The following is a 19,459-nucleotide window of genomic DNA, read 5'->3' as shown; positions in this document are numbered from 1 at the left end:
AGTCTGGCTTGGATTACGCTTCCACTTCTCCCCTCTCCTCCTCCCCAGCTATTCCAGCAGAAGAGTTGCCAAAGTTATATCTGTACTGCTTTTCCAGGACAAAAAATTAACACAAAATGCTAGCAAACAATCTTTGTTCAGATTTAAAGGAGAAAGACAGACTATACATTACTGATACAAAGCTCTTGTTCCCTTCATCATTTAGTTGGTTTCAGTTTTCCAAAAAAATTAAAATAAACTGATGTCAGGTGAATAGGATCAAAGGAAATTTCAGGTTGGAACAATCTCAGAAGGTCATCTAGATCAACCTCCTGCTCAAAACAGGATCAGATAAGAGGTCTGGAGACTGCATAACCTCTCTGGGCAACCTGTTCCACAGCTTGACTATCTTCATGGTAAAAAAGTTTTTCCTCTTACCCATTCTGAACCTCTCTTGTTTCAACTTACACCAGTTGTCTCTTACCCTCCCACCACGTACAGAGCCTCACTCTGTCCTCTTGATGACCTCCTCATGGGTACCGGGAGGGTGCTTTTAGGTTACCCCCCCCGCAAAAGGTCTCTCTTCTCCAGAGAGGTGACTCATTAGTCTGCAGCCAAACTTCATTTAAGTTGTTAGAACTGCAGACTTTTCTTCATTTAAAAACTATGTAATTACTTTTCACGTAGTCTTCTGCATTGAACTAGCCTGTCGCGCAGATGTTGGGGACAAACACAGTGTAGATTGATAAGCGAGTCTGCCTATAAAACTATAGTTCTCAAACAGTACTGGATTAAACTCCTGTTTGGAGACAAAAACTAGAAGTTATGTGGAAAAATTATTATACAACATGTATTCTTGGACTCCAGAATCTTCTTGCTCTAAGACTAACATCATTCTAAAAGGAACTGTGTTTCTGTCTGAACTGAAAAAGAAAATAAATTTAAAAGTTTAGAGGTTATGAACTTGTTTAAAATTCTATTTATCACGCTTCTATCTTATAAAGTATGTGTTCAAGTTAAATGACAATCTACTAATTCAGAAGTGGTTTGAAAAGTCAAGGTTATGCTTTACACAAACTTCACTCAGCATATTTACTGAAGCAAACACACAGAAAGATTAGAAGAACAGAGTCCTGACTGACTGAGATCATGCACTGTGTATAGGGGTTGCTAAAACAATTAGAAAAGAAATATATGTATCCAGATATCCATGTTAAAAATTTTGCACCACAAGACTCTCCATATACTGACTCAATCATTCCATTGAATGCATCAGCTACATGAGCCTCTTTTCCTCAGTCTAGTCTTGAGAGAGTATTAAAAAGGCTGCCAGACCTGCTGGGTCTCTTCTGGGTTTTCCAGCTGGCAGTTTCATATTTCATGCACTTAAATATCTCATTTTAAGGCACTGCATAAAGTCAGCTTGCAAACAAAGTGTAAGGGCACAGGAGATAGGTTAACATATCGTTGTCCCTAAAATTTCGAAGGGATGAATTATTTTGATTCGAAACCTATGGACTAAAATACTCCTACCCCCCTTTTTCTTTCTTTTACTTAAACTGGTGTTTGTTAAATAGTTTCTGTTTCATCCAAACATCTATAATGGCTCATTCTCTATGAAAATGGGCAAATTAAACATACAATCCTCAAATACACTTATGACTGCTCCTTCAAGATATTCCTTCAGAGCACATAAGCATTCTTTGCTATTTCAGCTTTGCCGATGTGGGATTACAAGGAAACATATGTTGGTAAGGTCAGGGTAGGGCTCTTTGCATGAAGTCGTAGCCCAGAGGAAAAATGAGAGCAATGGCAGGAGCATAACAGTGAGTTACTAACTGCCAAGTTGTGCTCAACATACATAATATAAAAACAGGAGGAAAATAAAGACGTAAAATCTGAATCATAAACCTGGAACACACCACACAGTAAACAAATTATGGTTATAAAATAGAAGCGATTGGACTGCATTTGAAAGTGTGAAAGATCAGCTGCAATTCATCTAGGGCAAATGTGTCACTCTTGGACTGCAGTTCACTTTTAAACGTTGTCACATGTTCAGTCTCCTCTACATTTACATCTGCACACACATGGGACTTTAACTAGCCATATATTAAGAATAACTGGAACTTTTTAATAAATAGCTTATCTTCTGATCCAAGAATGAAAGTATTTTTACAAAACACATTTCTCCAGAGTTTTACGTGGTGAAGTAGACTTAAAGAATATGCACTATTTTAACAAACGCAATTAAAACATGGATTTATGGCATTGGGAGTTTATGTTATATGAACATGAAGCTGAGACCCAAAAATAATGTATCGGGGGAAACTCTGGATAGCTTGATTTTGCATCAATCAACATCTTGTTTTACAGCTGTATTTTTTGGGGGGGCTCATAGCAGTCCAGAAGTGTCTCTACACTAATCAGCATTGTATGTTTCAAAGGAAGTCACAGAATCCCACTTACTCTAGCATAAGATAAAAGAAATGCATACCAAAATGGTTTCTTTACATAAATTAGGAAAAAGCCATAGAAAGTTGTAACTATAATTATTAAAAAAGAATACAGAGATTACCCATTTTCATAAATGAAGTTGTGGCAAAGAATTCTAAATCTCCAAATATTGGATAAGGAAGGTTGGAAGAAACATGAGGGAAGCAGACCTCAGAAAGGAGCCAGGTTTGCATGTTCTTCCTAAATAGGATCTCTCTTACCATTTTTAACAGAGTGCTAGGCTAAATGAGCTCAAGACGACACTTCTTATGTTCTTAACTTAGAAGTAAGTTACTTTTTAAAATGCATGGAAATATCCATTCCAGAAATTCTTATCATAGTTACTCCACCTCTGCATATTAAATTACCAGTTTCTACTTTGAAATCCAGCGTCCCACAAATAATTTTAATGTCCAAGATAACTCTGGAGTAACACAGCCTTGGCTCTTCTAGCTTCCTCGTGCTCACTGGCTATTGCTTAATCACCTCCGTCTTCTGACACCACTTCTTGATTTCACACAGTGCTTTCATATCAGCACCCTTCAATGGCAAATCCCACGCAACAAAGAAAAATAGCAAAGCTGTTATATTGGCTTTCAGCTTAGCACAAGACTACATCTCATGAACAATAAATAGCTTTCCCTGCTTCTGACAACAAACATGATTCCAAAATACTTAATCTTCATTGTTTACATGCCTACAAAACAATCAAAAATTACTGACTTGACAGAAATGTTTTTGTATGCATGTACGGGTGTTTCACTGCTAGGTCCTACCTGTCCTTCCCCCAGTTGGAGAAGAGTTACTTTTCTGTCCTAGAGAGGATTCTCACCTTGCCTTGAGCACAGTTCAGAGATTTGGTTCAGCCAATCCGAACATTATATGAACCAGAAAATGTTCCACTTCCTTAGAGTTTTATATCCTTTAGGGTTCAAAAAACCCATGCCTCCTGTAAAGAATCACCAATCAGATGCAGTAAGTCTCAGCTGAACACAGCGCATATATTCCTTTTACCAATATGCAGTTTAATTAACATATCAAACAAGAATGTTTGGTTATACCAAAACCAGGTATGTACTATATTTAAGCCTTAAGGCAGCTGTTCTTCAAAACACTTTGTCACTTGGCACAGCTCGTTATTGATGATACTTTCTCTTTTCTGCTTATCCCACCTAGCTGAAAGAGGATACTCTCTTAGATGCCACAAACTACTGTAAAGATGTGAGCAAGCTTACCTTCTGAACCTTTAAATCCCCTCCATTCCTGGGCAGAAATTACATCTTCACTTCCTAATAATTAGCTTTCAAACTTTCAATAGACTTGAGTGACAATTTAGATACATAAACAGCTGTTGTGAATACCAATATTTTTGTGGACTTTGCCCTGAGCAAGTACTAAATTACAGTCAATACTGACAGAGGATTTTATTTTACCTTTCTGAAAGACTGGACATTAAATATACAGTATATGTCAATAAATCAGTGTTTGATCGGTAACAGCTTCACTTACCTGATGAACTTGCAGCTCTAACTGGAGCATTTGACTACTTAGCTTACCCAGTTCATGCTTCCATATTACAACACGTCAAGACACAAAAGATAGGAACAATTATTCATACAGATGTGTTCCTCTATATCAACAGATTTAGATGTGGATGAAAAAAGCATTGCAAGCTCAAACCAAACTTGTGTGGTGTATTACATTTGAGATGGTCCTTAAATAACACTAGCATGACAAACATTAGTCCATGTTGAGTATTTTGTGTAAATATTGCATTATTTTTTCATATTTTCAGTCTCATATTAAACAAAATCTAGAAGAGCTGAATAAAATGGAATACAAATAAAACTTTTAAAGTTAGCCAATTTCTATTCTTAATCACATTTTCCATTCTTGTTTAGCTCCCAGAATAAAAACAAAATTACAGCAATATGTAAATAAAATTTAACCAACATATTGGATAAAACTTAATCCTGCCACAGGCAAACACAATTTTGGTTAGGCCAAAGCAGCTTAAAAGGACTCAATTACCTTGAAGTCTGACCACTTTTCAAAATAACCTGGACTTTGTCTTTCATGTTGCACACTTGTCTGGGAGCCTCACGGTAATTTTGTTTTCACAGTCACTTTCCCACTCCCTCATATCTGTGAAAAAATAGGGGGGGGAGCAGGGAGACACCAGCAGCCCAAGGGAAACAGCCAGTACATAGTGCTATTGAATGCGCATGAGAAAGGCAAAGAAGAGAGTAAACTATTGCTGTAGTCTCTTTTGCCACAACAATCTAAAGTAGTAATTGTAGCAACAGCAGATATCAAATTCAGACAAGTGTGTGCAGGTTGGTTTTAGGCAGGAATCTGAAAAACATTTGCGTGATCTTAAGATTTCAAGGCTTCTTCATTCTGAAACTGTACAATACAATAATATGCTTGACCAAAATTTAGGTGTTTTCTTTGTTTGGTCTTTTTTTGTTGTTGAATAAGGCTTGTTAAGAAACATAAAGGCCAGTTATTGGAAAAGAACAAGGTAAACAAATATCTGGGTTGAATATGTGCATGAGCACAGCGTTTTGATTTTTTTCCCTCCAATATGGTTGGGTGAGGAGAGAGTTAGGAAAAGAAATAATTTAAGCCTATTGATTAAGTGGGTTTCAAAATCTCACTGTAAGATGACCTAGCTTCTGACCTTCATGAAATTGTGAGACAGTAACACTTTTTGTCCATGAGACAGATACGAGTGCCTGACACCTGAGTTGCTAAGCAGTATTAAAAAAAAGAAATATTTTTAATATTATTAATATATTAAACCAAAGAAAAATGGCTGAGTAGAAGAAGGTGTGCAATAAAGCAAAACGAATTTTATGAAAAGTTCTAAGAAACATATGAAAAACCATACACTGCCAAGCAGGCCTAGGATTTCTATTGCTCCATTAAATCAAGCAATGTGAATATTCATTGTTTCAACAGACGTGCAAGATCAGTTAACAAATACAAAACCCAACACTGACTGATTGACCTGACAGGAAATGCCACAGTATCCTTTATCATATTGTTTATGAAAAATATGGAAAAAGAGGTAAAAAAGGTGTCACTCAAATATGCTGCCATACAAAAAAAAAAGAAAACACCACGTACTGGTCCCATGAGATGGCCAATTCTTAGCATGACAAAGTTAGCATGAGACTCCAAACTTGAGATTTGGGGATGGGGGAAAGGCACACGAATGGAAGCAAAGAACAAAATCAATCTGAATTAGCCCATAAGCTTTTTTTTTTTTTTTTCTTCTTCCCCAGAAGGGAAAGTATCTGTCATAAGTAAGGGAAGAATAAAGGGAATCAGGTCAAACCAGGATCCACATTTTCAGCTAACATACACCTCTCATAATTGACTGCCTATTAAGAAGAATTGCTACTCCACAGTGCTATCACCTGAAAGAGACAAAATGCTGTTATAGGTGGTGGAAAAGGGGAGAATTATTTCTATTTTTCTCTTTTAAACACAGTGAAAGGTGAAGAGCAAGTACAGAGTGGGTAGCAATTTCTGTTTACTGAACTTTCTTCACATGCAGTATATAATACAATTTAAAATTAATATAGTCTTTCAGCAGTAAGCACAGCTCTTGTAAGATAACACATTAAAGGGGTAGTCATAACTAACATATTTAGAGTAGGATCTATTACTGCTTTACAGACTCATCCCAAAATAGGTTAGGTGCTGTATTTGAAGCAACTATTTCTTTCTGCCAATGCCACAGAAGCCTACAGTAATGAGATAAGACACTAGATGTCTTACAGGCACTTCAACTTGGCATATGAAATCAAACCTCACCTGCTTTTCCTTGTACAAGAATGCAGTTTAAATCCTTTTAAACTGAGATCAATGGGCGTACAACTGGATTTTAACAAAATTCAAGGGGGAAAAAAACTCACGCCTTCAACCTTTTAGGAAAAGTTATTTCATGACAGCTAAGAGTGATCAATTTTTGCTCTCCTTGTGCTACGAGATAAAGGCTAGTCTATTATAGGCAAACATAATTAACCTTAAAAGGTGTTTGTTTACTCATAGACACTGGTGCTCAGCAACTTTAAATAACTCTTCTGCTGGAGAAATCCTAATATAACGGACTGAAGATTATCCCTAAAAGCTGGTGCTATGTGCAAAGAAATACAGAAATGTAATGATGTTGCCATTAGTTTCTACTGCAATCTTTAGATCATGTTGTGTTTAGGAAAATGCAATGGCTTCAAAGTAAGGCAGTGATAAGCAAGCCATCCTATTCATTATTATAGTGGAAGGAAAACAAAACAATTTTATTTCCCCTTCCTTTCAGCCAAGTAACATTTTCAAAAACACAGTTTTATGGAGACAGAACAGATCAAATCTTTGTGGTAAGACTTTTACCTCCATTAGTTCTGTATTTGGTCTTCTTGGGGGTGAGGGGAGGAAACCACAGTCAGCTCACAAATCTAAGTCTTTTAATTTCTCATGCTAACAATATTTCCTTTTAGTTAGGGCCATTCCCTCCTCTTTACATCAGCTTTGCACGAAAGAATAGCTTTAATCTGTGTATTAAGTTATCAGGAAGAGCTACCATGAACTATAGGTTTGTCTGCTGGGACGCGAGCAGCTGACACCCACCCCGGTCTAAATGCTCCTATGTATAAGGTAATCTGGCTCTCCCCATTAAGGTCTGTTTGAGGCTGGGCCATCCAAGCTCCAGGCCTGCGTTCTAACCACTTAGAGATCAAGACAACCACTTATTAACACGCACAACTATTATACACCAGGACCTTTTCAAGCATTCAGATAAGACAACCAATCCCCCAGTGAAGTTCTCAATCTAAGGACAGACAGAATTTATGGGAAGACAAACAACTGTGATATGAACTTAAGAGGATATGAAAAGGTCGCTAGGTGAGAAAGGATGAGAGACAATTTGTCAGTTTAAACCTGATGTTCCTGCAAGAAAAGGAGTAGGAGTACACAGGTTTGAACAATCATTCCTTTCAGTCCCTGTGTCAAGCAATCACATCGCAAGCATATGTTAGTATGAAAGCAAAACCAGAATCCAGCTGAATAAAAATCTATTAGTGCAAAACATAAAAATATTTGTCTACCTAGTGACAGCACATCTAAGTTGTTATGTTCTAGTCCAGAAGCAATTATTTCCCCTGAATTTATTCTGATGAGAAATTAACAATGCTTAAAAGCAAAGTTTCTGCAGCTCTCTATAGATCATTTATGTGCAGTTTTTCTTACCAGGTTAGAGACCAAGTGTGTCCAATCTATTGTAATTTCAGTTTTGAGCAAGATGTGGGAGAACTATAAAGGCAGGTTACCCAGACAACTAACCTTACTGCCTACCTGCCCATCTCCAGGATAACTGCTTTCTAAATTATCTCTATGAATCATGTTCACCAATGCATCTTCCATGGTAGTCCTTACTTTGTTATGTTAATAAAGCTTCTTCCCTTCTTCTTTCCAACCCAAAGCCCTTTGGTCATTAAGAAAAATTCAGAGACCAAGAGATTGTACTCCTTCTTAACAGCTGAAGTACGCCAAATGCTTTCAAACCATGGCTTGTGGACCAGTAGCAGCTTGCAGGGACTTGACTGATCACACGATGCTGGCTTTCCTTCCCATCTCCAGATTTCATATCGTTTTTGTGTACTGACAAAAAATAGTAAGATATATGACTGCTGCATTTTCCTGGGAATGGGAAAGATGGCAGATTTATTTCTGAATAGTTAAGAGAGTGCCTGTGAAAAATTAATTTGTGGTTTATACAACTAAAGTTTGAGCCCATAGAGTTAAGATGAGAGAGTTACATAGCTGCACATAAAGCCTTCTGGAATCTGATGGCTAAAAAAAAAAAAAACCTACCCAAAACCCAAAAAAACACCCCACACACTGTTGTATGTTCTAGTCACCTCCAGGTTTTGTTTTACCTTCATTCTTCTTGTCTGCTTAACTGTCTTTGATGCTGCCGAAGACAACAACCAACCAAAAGCCCCTTGATCCTTCTTTGCTGATGAGTCCATCCTCACACAGCCTTTCTTCCACCTTTCTTAATATCTCATGGGGTTCATTTAGATTCTCCTCCTTCCCAAAGGAGGGGACACACTCTGTTCAATACCTTGTCCTTCCCTATACTTCCTTCATAAATAATTTGTCTCTCTACTTCTTAGAGCATTGCAGTGCATCTTAGTGATACCTCCTGTTGTTTAGCATAAGAACGAACCCTATATCAAAGCTAAATTCTAACTTTTCTTTCTCAACTCTAATGCATTGCTGTCCTTTCTGAAACCCAGCCCTGTAACTTCAGGGTCGTCTTTCCATTTTATCCACTGAATTGGTAAGCTCTCTGAACAGCTGGTCTTATTCAAGGTCTCATCTGTCCTTCATCTGATCACCCTTTGTAGCTTGCTCTTTCCAAACTTCTCAACATTCATATTCCCACCTTCAATTTACTAAATTTCCACTAAAGGTGGAAGTAACCTCTTTCCTGTTGCAATAAACATCAAATTCTGCCTCTCTTGCATATACAAATTTAAACAACTGCCCAAGTTCCCATGCTTCATCACATTAACTTGTTTGTTCTCATTTTCAAGGCCCTTCGGTGCTCTTCCTCTCCCTCCTCAGTTGCTCTTCTCTTTTACCACATCATCTCTCTCCTCTTCCATTGTAGTCTCAAAGCTATTCCCTTTCATCAAGCTCCACAACAAAGTTTTGTCATTTCAAAGCTTATACACGTGGCACATTTTGACAGAATCTATCATATCACTAGACTTTCTCTTTCCAATTCAGAGACCTTGCTGGCGTTATGAAAGTGGTAGATCCTAGCAGTTAACTAAGGACTTGAAAACGGTAAAAAAGTCCGTGTTTATCAAGCTTTTTCATCAAGTTAAATTAGAGAATGAGTCATAATACCAACAGGATGTTTAGCTCTATCGCTCTCCCTGCATCTCTATTTTCATAGTCCTTGAGCCTGCACAGATTCCTCATAGCTGCATCCTATGCAGCCACACTCAAATGATGAAGGGAAGGCTGAGGGGATACAGGCAGAGAAGAGATATAGGATACAGACCACCAAAGAAACTAGGCAGCTTACATGCAGTGTTCAAAAGTATTTCAAGTTTCATGCATTCAAGAACATTATAAATTAGAGAGTGAGAAAATATTTTCTTATGAACTTTCACAGTTAAAATCCTTCCTTAACTGATACTAGACTGTATACTATGATGGTGTAAACACTGAGGCTCAGTATGTACAAAAATTCTTAATTATGACACTAGTTGCATAAAATTAAAAATCAGATAATACTCCTTCCACATTTTACTACCATGCTATCTGTTATATCTGCCCTCCTCTTGTAACTCGTACCCCTCTCTTCAGATATGCTCGTCTTCTTGGGGCTAAGAACTTCTTTCAGTCTCTGTGAAACAGTGACCTTTGCATAGCAGAGTTTGCGAGGTCCTGAATTACTGTATTTGCCTAACCTTGTATAGTTCGGATGATAGATAAACATCCTGGTGAAGAGACTACAATCCATGAAATGGCACATAAAACTTACAACCCTGTATGTACACATTTTGAAATTATTAGTAGCGATGAAGAATTTCCAAGCTGCATGTTAAGTACTTGCAAAATAATTCAAAAAGAATATTTGTATTTCTTGGCTGTCAATAAATCTATTCACAGAGTTACAGTATTAGCCACATAATTTAAATATTTTTTAAGAGCAAACCCACAAGAATCACAAGGTTTACATGCAAAAGTCTGAAGTGAGACTCGTGAGCTGGTCAAACATTCTCTCTCAGTTACATGAAGACACATCGGAGACTAAAGTGCTCCTTCAGCATAAGACCTCATAAACTAGATCGTGTGTACAGAACAGAGCCAGGCTAGGCACACTCTCCCCAAGCCTTCTGACCCTTTTCTCCAACCACCTGAAGAGCATGAAGAGTAAACACACTGCAACATCCCAAGGAGTAATTTAGCAAAACTATTAAGCAAACATCTTAAAACGTACATTGATGCCTTCAAGGTGCAGTCTGACTCATAAGCGATGGTACTGAGAACTCTCCTCCCTCCCTCCAGTTCTTCGCCGTGAATCGGTACTATAACTCAACATAATAACAGATCCTAAGTCAATGTAAAGCCTTCCAGTGAATTAACTAGTCACAGACTTATACTGGCAGTAAATTAAAGCAACGGGTAATTTGACAAGATAATTTGCTTTTTAATTTGCCGCATGATAGATTTGCATGAGGGGAAGAAAGAAGTGAAACTAGAGTATGTTCTAGGCAAACAAGTTTGGGGGAGTGAAAAGAAGAGAATGGAAGGGAAGGAAAATAGAAATCTCCTTTTCCGCCGAGTCGTTAGCTTAGTTTTAAGTCAGTCTGCAATGTTCACAACTCCCTATTCTGCAGACAGAATATATCTGGCATGGAGGAGGCTCTTCAGTCTTGCCCTTTAAAAAGCTTAAGTGAAAGAACATACTACAAACATGAACCTTGACCTTAAAGGGCTACTCTTCTGATATTAAGACCATGACAGTGAAAAAAAGGGAGGAAAAAAAAAATCTTTTCTGCTCTTTCAGTGAAAGCAGTTTCACAGCAATACCTTTGCTGTTTAATAAAGATCCTTTAAGAGTATTTTTATATTTTTATTAGTATTTCCCTCCACTCACTGATGACAACAGAAAAATAACTGCTTAGGAAGAAAGGTTATCACCTGGATCAATACATTCTGTGTATTAAGACATTTCTCTTAAACTTGAGCTACAAAAATAGTTTCACACATGAGATCACCTGCATGGGATTTTAAACCCCGACAACAATTCCACCTCCTTTTTGAAAACTATGTACAGCAAAACATCACTCAGCATGTCATTGCCTGCACCCTTCTCCTTTGGTACTACCTGGGAGCTCCATAAACCAGCAGGAACCTGCAGAAGCAGCTGTTTTCATCTACTGGTCTAGCTGTACTTATGTCCCAGCCCGAGAAGTTGGCGGCACTAGACGTGGCCTTCGCCTCCTGCGCGGCCGTAGCCCGGCCGCGGGTCTGGACCCCTAGAGCCTGGAGGGCCACAGGGGGCTTGTGCCTACGTGGGAGCGGGAAGGGGAGCAGCGGGCAGAGACACCTGGTCACAGCGGGAGGGACTCCCCAGGGGGTGCCGCTTACCCATGTTGTACCCGTAGGGCGACTCGGTGGCCCCGTCCTGCAGGCTGGCCAGGATCTCCCCCTTGCCCACGTCGCTGTCCCCCACCAGCAGGAATTTCAGCAGGAAATCGTAGGCTTTCACCGGGCTGCCCACGTGGCTCATCCTCCTCGTCGCTCCCCCCTGCCGCCCCGACGGATCAGCTCCCGCGGCCCATCCCGGGGCCCGGGGGGGCCAGGTCACCGCGGCGGGCAGCGGCGCGGGCAGGCAGCGGCATGCCCGGCGCTCGCAGGGGAGCGGCGTGAAGCGGCGGCGCGGTCCCGTCACGGCAGCGGGGGCAGCGTCCGCCGCGCCATCCCTCGCCGCGGCCGGAGCGGGGAGGCTCTCGGGGCGCGCCTCCTGCAGCGACGGGAGGCGGCGGTGTCAGCGGCGGGGGACGGCGGCAGCGCGCGTCATGTCGTGACAGAACGAAGGCGACTGTCTCTTCCGACGGAGGGCCCGACCCTCTCCCCGCGGGGCGCTCGGCGAACGCGAAGGAGCAGCGGGGCGGACAGCGGGCGCTCAGCGGGGCGGCCGCAGGGGCTCGGTCCCGCTCCTCCTGCCGCCCCTGCCGCGGGCTGTCAGCGCGTCTCCGCCGCCTCACGCCGCCGCTCAGCCTGCCCGCCGCCGCGGCGCTCTGACAGGACATCGAGCCCCGCCCCCGAGCCCCACTATTGGTCGGTTCGTTTCCACCCCGCCCTCCTCAGCATTCATTGGCACGTCGAAATGGTAGCCCCGCCCCGCCCCCGCTTCTATGAGGGAGCTGTAACCTCCCTGCATTCGCCTATTGGTGCACCAAAGAGCACTAGCCCCGCCCTCCTCGGCTTCCATTGGGGGAAGGCAAACCTCGACCGCCCCCTTCCTCGTGTTCCCAGCGGGACACAGCGGCTGAGTTGCTAGGGGACTCCAAGGCGGCCATTGGTTCTTTCCCCCATCAATCGCACTTAGTGGCACCACCCCGCTGAAGGGCAGCTGTTTGCTGGAGCGGAGCAGTGAGGCCGCGGGTTCGAGCCCCAGCCCCTCCGACCGGCACGGAACCCTGCCGCCGCGACTGCTGCGGGCTCCTCTCCCGGGTTTGCCGTAACTACAGCGTATGCGGGCAGACAAACGGCCCTAGGACTCGGGTAGGGTGGTGCAGAAATGGTGGGGGGAGGCCTGTGCGAAGTAATAGCAGTTTCTGGACAAGGGACATTTCTGGACTTTGCACCAGCACCAAACAGGGAACCACACAAGAGGGTGGACGGAGGGTCTCAGCGATGGGACTTGGAAGGCACTCACTCTGCACACCTTAGTCTTGCTTTTAGGCTATTCACAGCTAGAAAAGGCATGTTCTTTTTTCATCATATCCACACCAGTGATGGCTGGCTTTGCCCCCTCGTTACCCACATTCAAACATTACCGTGTATTTGTACAGAACGGGGATGAGACTAAGATTTCCTCCTGGTCCTGTAATCCAGCCTGATAATACATGCACATAAAACCAAATGCCTACTCCTATCAATACTGCAAAACATATACTAAAATGAAGTACGTAGGGAGCTGAGGGAAAAGGGTTGACTTTGGAGTAAATGCTCACTCTTCATGTGCCATTAAAATAAATTCAGGAGGTTTCTAAAACAAGGTGCATCAGTGCATCCCCCCTAACCCCAGGTGTCGGGACAGTGAGAAAAACTGCAAGCCACTGAACAAAGATTTACAGGAAAATCTCATTTCTTAAATCTTAGCCTAATGCATATGTTTACTGCCTAAGCTCTACACCAGGCCCTTTAGGACCTTTTTGTCCTTTGCTTGTAGCATATCTGCCAGCAAATATAATTAAAAAAAAAACTCTAAGAAAATCTTGTTAACCCTGAGTAATTCCCAAATATGAAGAAAAAATTTAGTAGTGTCGAACTATTAAACAAAATACATTCGTACAAAGACAGACAGAAACAAACATCAAAAATAGTGCTGTACGCATAAAGTATCACTCCACACAAAAATTACAACTTCATGAAAGGTCTTTATGTCCTTGTTTTACTGGACCCCACCCCATACACACACTTTGTCCAAAGCACATATAATTCAGAGGAAATAAATACACCATACACATAGGACTTACGCTGCATTATCTGCAGCCAAACATAAGCCCTAAATTGAAAGAGGTATGTCTATACCTTATATTTCTACTCAAAAGAAAAACAAAGAAGTCCTTGACCAATAAAGTTTGTATGGGTATGCAATGTCAATTCACTGGTCTCTTAAAAAAAAAAAAAAGCCTAAACACGCTTATTTTTACTCTAGGATAGCAAAGAAAGATGTGAAATGGATATCATTGTATCATTCCTCAGTAATTTTAATCCGGTGCAAACAGAAGAGTACAAAGTGTCCTGCAGCACTCGCCCGTGGACATCAAAGCACCACATTCCCAGTGTCAGACAACTTTCCCTCTAGCATATTCATCCAATAATTGCACTTCTTTATAATTCAGTCATCACTTCATGGAATCAAAGTCCTGTTGGAGGTGGGATAAAAAAATTGCAGCAATAAACTACAGTTTCACAGGCTCCAGTGTTTTACTGTTGAAGGTCTACATTTAGAAAGATAGAGACATGCTCATCTTCCAGATGCATCATCTGTCAGAGCTTCTATTTCAATTTTTAATTTGAGATAGGCTAAATGCAGTCGAAGTAGTCATTTGTACTTTTCCTGTGGAAGCAACTTCCAGACAGCTGGAGTACAGCCCTGGGCATCAGGAAACTAGTGCTTTAATCCCAGTTCTAACGCAGACTTCCTTTACTAACTTGGGCAGCTTACTCAAATTCCTTCTGCCTCAGGTTTCCAGACCTATCAAAGCTATCTGCTGCATCTATTACAAAGGAGCGTCATGGGATTTCAACCACAAATTTCAGTGGAGTGCTTTGAGATGCCATAAGAAAAATGCCGAAGTACAAACTAATCACATCTTGCTTTACTGAAATTGTATGTGTTTGGTTCTTCCCAAAGTTCACTAAGGAAGAGTGGAGAAAAAACCGAAGCATTTTCCTAACAATAAACTTGGCAATTAAAGGTCACTTGCCCTTATTTTTAAATTAAAAAATATGAAGAGTTTTTCAGTTGTTGAAAACGAAGAACTAATGCTTTTCAAACGTATATTTTGATGCCATAAATAGCAGAATTCTGGAATGTTTCCACTTCCCTGAGTATTTCCACTTATCTGACATTTACATGTAATCATGTTCAGAACATAAATCTGTGGCAAGCCCAGGTTTATTTTGAGGGCAGCTCATGGTTATACTTTATACAGGAACTAGTAAACTAGAATACGCCCACAAATCTTTAACCCATCACCTGACTGAATAATATAAAAAGAAAATGCATTTGCTAACCCACTTTCAAGCATTAAGATAACCCGGTTAGGGGCAGCTGAAAGGAGAAATAATGGCATATATATTGCTCTTTTACTGTGCCATACAGAACTAGGCTAAACAAAAGTCAGAACTGCAAATAATAATAATTTTCTCCTGATAAGGATAAAAAAGGACTCTCAAACAGCTGTATTTATGGAAAACTCCCCACTTTTTTACCCTCACAAAGAGAACAATTTCTTGTGCTCATTATTATTAAAATGATCCAAAAAAACAAACATTCTCCCTGAACTTCTTGTTGATGGGCAGAGATTTGCGAACAACAAAACCCATTGGCAAACTGGCATAGTCTGTATCAAAAAGAAAGGAAGATAAAGCCAAACCAGTAAACTCTGATTTCTGTTTCTGCAACAAACAAGTCCTTTGGCTTTGGTCACACTTTCATTCAGATTCTGTCCCAAATTACGTCCCTGAAATCACTACAGAAACTGTTGAAAACTAATCTATGAAGGCACTAACTCTGCAAATGAACAGACACATCAATGTCTGATTCCAATGTCTTTGCATAATCAAAACAGTGGCCAAATTCTGCTCCTAAGGTCTGTCTCAGTCTATTATTTTGATAATGGAACTTCTCATTCCATCTCCATTTATTTGATCATACAGCTAACCCGAGGAATTTTTTAAAAAATATATTTCTCTCTCTTAGGCGAATTATGTTTAAGGAAAGAGAGAGAAAAACAAGCACTAACACCAAATCTCAATGAGTGTCTTATAAATCATCTCTTTCCGTAATGGAAAGTCCCGCATCCTTCCTGATCCACCCTCTCGACCTATCCATGCATGTGGGAGAGGAAAAAAGACAAAGAGCCCACAGTGCGTTTCTCATACGTTCACACAAATAGAGGCTTGGAGCCTGAAAAGCCCTAATGCATATTTTCCATTTATATATATAAACCAACCAATAAAAGGCTACACATACCAATTACCTTTTCCCTTCTTGTACATACTGTCAAGCAGTAAACAGAAATTAGCAGCTGCAGTGCTTTTTTATTCAGGATGTGTATATTAACTGATGACTCACCAAATAATTTGCAGCCCAGCATGCCAGTTGTCTTCTCCTCCACAGAAAGAAACACTATTTTAAACAGAAAGTTAACCACTGTGGATCTTACAGGCAAGCCAGCATGCATCAGAACAAGATAAGTATTGCTGGTAAACCCCGACAGGGCAGAGGAAAGGGGGTGGTTCCAACAGCATACTGCAAGCTTTTTAAAATACTCAAATAGGAATAAATAATACCTGGGGGGGGGGAAGAGTGGAGGCAGGGAAGAAAGGATTATTGCAAAGTCAACCCACACTGCCACATGGCCTTTTGTGGTACACACTGCCTTCACACAGCAGGAAAGACCTGCACTGCATGAACAACTTCTGCATATGACTATGCTTTTTTTTGTAGTCCTCTCTAAGTACCTTTGAGGCCTGACTCAATAGTTTATTTCAAATGGGGAACAGTAATCTACGGCACAAAGGCCAAAGACAGCATGCAGCAGGCTTAGGGAGGTCTTGGAGCTGGAACTTGCACTGAAAAGGGTATCTGTGAAGAAGCAGCTCCCAAATCCTGGCTCTCACTGAACTCCAATGTCTGCAGGAGTTGGGAGCCTGTGCCTCCTGCAAACAGATGCTCTGTAGCCTCTTTAGGAGTGCAACGTCTTGTGGGTCTCGCTGAGTTTCTTCCAGAACACTTAACCTCTAATTTGGAAAGCAAGCTGACAGTTCCTCCAGATTATGTCCACCATGTAATTAATGAGCTTGACATTATAATTTTGGCCAAACGTGTGCTACATCCTATCTGATCGGATGCAATCAGAAAGAAGTACAACCCAATTAAATTCTAGGGAATTAAGGGCAATTGGTCTCCTACAACATTCACTATGCTGTTCTTCAGTGCAGCATGAAAAACTTCTCCACTGACAGTACGGAATATTCTACTACAACCTAGTATTTGAAGACTGAACCACAATTTCATTCCATTTTAACTCCATTAAATCTATTTAACAAATTCTGATTGGTTTCTAATTCCTTTGTCAAAAGGAGAAATAAATAATAAAAAAAAAATCAGACACAACAGGAATTTTCCAAGAGTTGCAGAAGTGTCATTTAATAAAAATGTGGGGTTTAAATTCTTCCTAATCTCATAGTTCTTTAGAAACTACAAAACAAGAAAGCAAGTCTTCTTGATCTCAGAGTGGACATTACTCCTTTGCTCTCTGAATAAGAAAGAACGTTCAAAGAAAACTCACAGCATTATTTTCGATAGCACCTGCTGCTGATTCCTAGACTCCAAACGGAGAATTAAAGTCTCCCTCAGCATAATCTCAATCATTCTTCAACAACCAATGCAGACATCTGAATCCAACCTTTGCAACATGGGTTTAAGCCCAATTTTACACAAAGAGTCAGGAGAGCCAATATGCGGCAGAAAACAGATTCCAGCATACAAAAACGTATTCTCATTTTTGTTTCCATACTCTTGTGGTACTAATTTATCCCTGGTTCTCAACAAGCCACAGGTTCTTGGGTTTAGGGCTATCCCTATCACATCCACAAATTATAACGCCCTCTACAGTCAACACTCTTAAGTGAAATCCCTGCTCTGCTACACAAAAAAGTAAGATAATACATACCACCCAACCAACCTTCTGCAAGCAAGATTTAGCATGTTCGTGACATATTTGGAGTGGCCAAAAGCCCAAGCTGCAGCTATCACGTGTCAGTTCAGGATTTTTTAAACTGACAGTGAATGTATGCTTCTAAAAAGCACTGATTCTGTTACAAATCTGCTACGCAAATAGTGTTGGTACATGCACTAAATCTGACAGATCTGAGATACGAAATTTCTTGTGCACAAAATGTGCAGCTCATTGGCTCCTGACAGTATGTTCCCATCAAGTGCTTTCCAAGAAAGTAAATACATCTCACACACACACAAGGATTGTGCAACACATCTCGTAAGTCTAATATATCTCACAAGTTGTGGAATTGGTGCAAACACAGCACACTGATGATTTGTCCAGGCTCTGTAGAAATCGCCAGATACACAGAGGCCTAGCAAAAATATTCATGGTAAGTCTGCCTGGATTGCTGTAGCTCCAGAAATCCTGCCAAATTCAAAATATCAGTTTCTACGTGAACAAAGTCCAGATTATTAATAAATAAATAAATAAAAGCTGTATTTTAACTCTTGAAAAGTAAAGGTACATTGACTTCTGGAAATAAAAAACTTCCGTCCTTTCACCACTTGCTATTTTGCTGCTGCACAGGAATTATTAGAGGACTCCGAGCTGTAATCCTTCTGCACTAAACCCGAAAATTTCCAAAGCAAAATCCAGTTTAGAATTTGAAAGTACACATCAATAACTCTAAATTAATCTTAATTGCTGTTTGTGTAAACTACTATATAAAAACAGATGCATATCCATAGGTGTCTAAATTGCTCAGGCAGCACAGTAATACCCTTAAATCCCAAGCAAGACAAATCAGTATAGGGAATAGGGCGGTAGTCAGGAAGAACAAAAGATGAATTAGTGATTGTAACCAGTGAGACCACAGGCGTTTAAGGAAATAGTAGAAAACGAAAGTACAGAATCTTGCACTAACAAAGAAATGAATAAAAGATCAGTAGGAACTCCTCCAGCTTCTACACTTAGAAATTTGCATTTTGAATAAGAAGTTACTTGCTAAATAAATATCAAATTCTAATGGGAAAGAACATATTAATTTACTTCAGATCTACACTGGCCAGTGTCCAATAACAGCAAGCTGTTCTTGTTATTGTTGAAGAACAGAATGAATTTGAGCATGTACCTTTATAATGCCCAGAAAGCACATTAAATCCAAATATTTTAAGATTGCTACCCATTGCCTTTGTTATATATATTGCTCTACTGCAACATCTTTTCCTTGTCATGTGCATCCTCTGAATCAATAGTAGGGAAGAATTCACCACACGCCCAAGGGAAATGAGTTCAAACAAAAGCATATTTTGGCTGGCATTATTTAGCATCCTGCCCAACCCCACCGGGCCGAGGGACTCTCCCGGTTGCGGCTGCCCGGGTACAGCACCGGGAGGCCAGGCGGAGGGGAAGCCCCTTCACCTCCCCCAAGGCCCTGAGGCCAGGCCGCGGCAGCCCAGCGCCCCGCTCCTCCCCGCCTGTCTCCGAGAAGCGATTTTACGTTTCTCCCTCCCCCAGCCGAGAAGAAGCGGCTCCTTCCGGGTCCCCAGCGCCTACAACCAAGCCTCACCCTCGGCCAGTCCCTATCGCCGGCTGTACCGACAGCAGCGCCCGGGCTACTAGCCAACCTCTCCCTCTCCACCTCAGCCGCCGCCGCCATTTTACAGCCCCGCCTGCCGGCGCGCCCTTAGCGGCGCCGCGCA

General features: G+C 40.9%; 1 protein-coding gene across 3 annotated transcripts in view; it reads right to left on the bottom strand.

The window, feature by feature from the left end:
* The window catches only part of RAB40B (RAB40B, member RAS oncogene family), a 33,819-nt gene extending 14,404 nt beyond the window's left edge, over positions 1–19,415 (bottom strand). Inside the window, exons 1-3 of one of the 3 annotated variants that reach the window (XM_075169838.1) lie at positions 19,327–19,415; positions 16,106–16,159; positions 11,659–14,168 (exon numbers count right to left, since the gene is read on the bottom strand). In XM_075169838.1, coding sequence (XP_075025939.1) covers positions 11,659–11,800 — 142 coding nt within the window. In that variant the 5' untranslated portion in view covers positions 11,801–14,168; positions 16,106–16,159; positions 19,327–19,415. Of the gene's footprint in view, positions 1–11,658 lie in introns of all 3 variants that reach the window. The other 2 variants (XM_075169839.1, XM_075169837.1) reach the window with 2 other exon arrangements.
* Positions 19,416–19,459: the final 44 nt, after the last annotated feature.

Source organism: Calonectris borealis, chromosome 20 (assembly GCF_964195595.1).
Source record: "Calonectris borealis chromosome 20, bCalBor7.hap1.2, whole genome shotgun sequence".
Classification (NCBI taxonomy): domain Eukaryota; kingdom Metazoa; phylum Chordata; class Aves; order Procellariiformes; family Procellariidae; genus Calonectris; species Calonectris borealis.
This window is presented reverse-complemented; position numbering and strand designations above follow the sequence as displayed.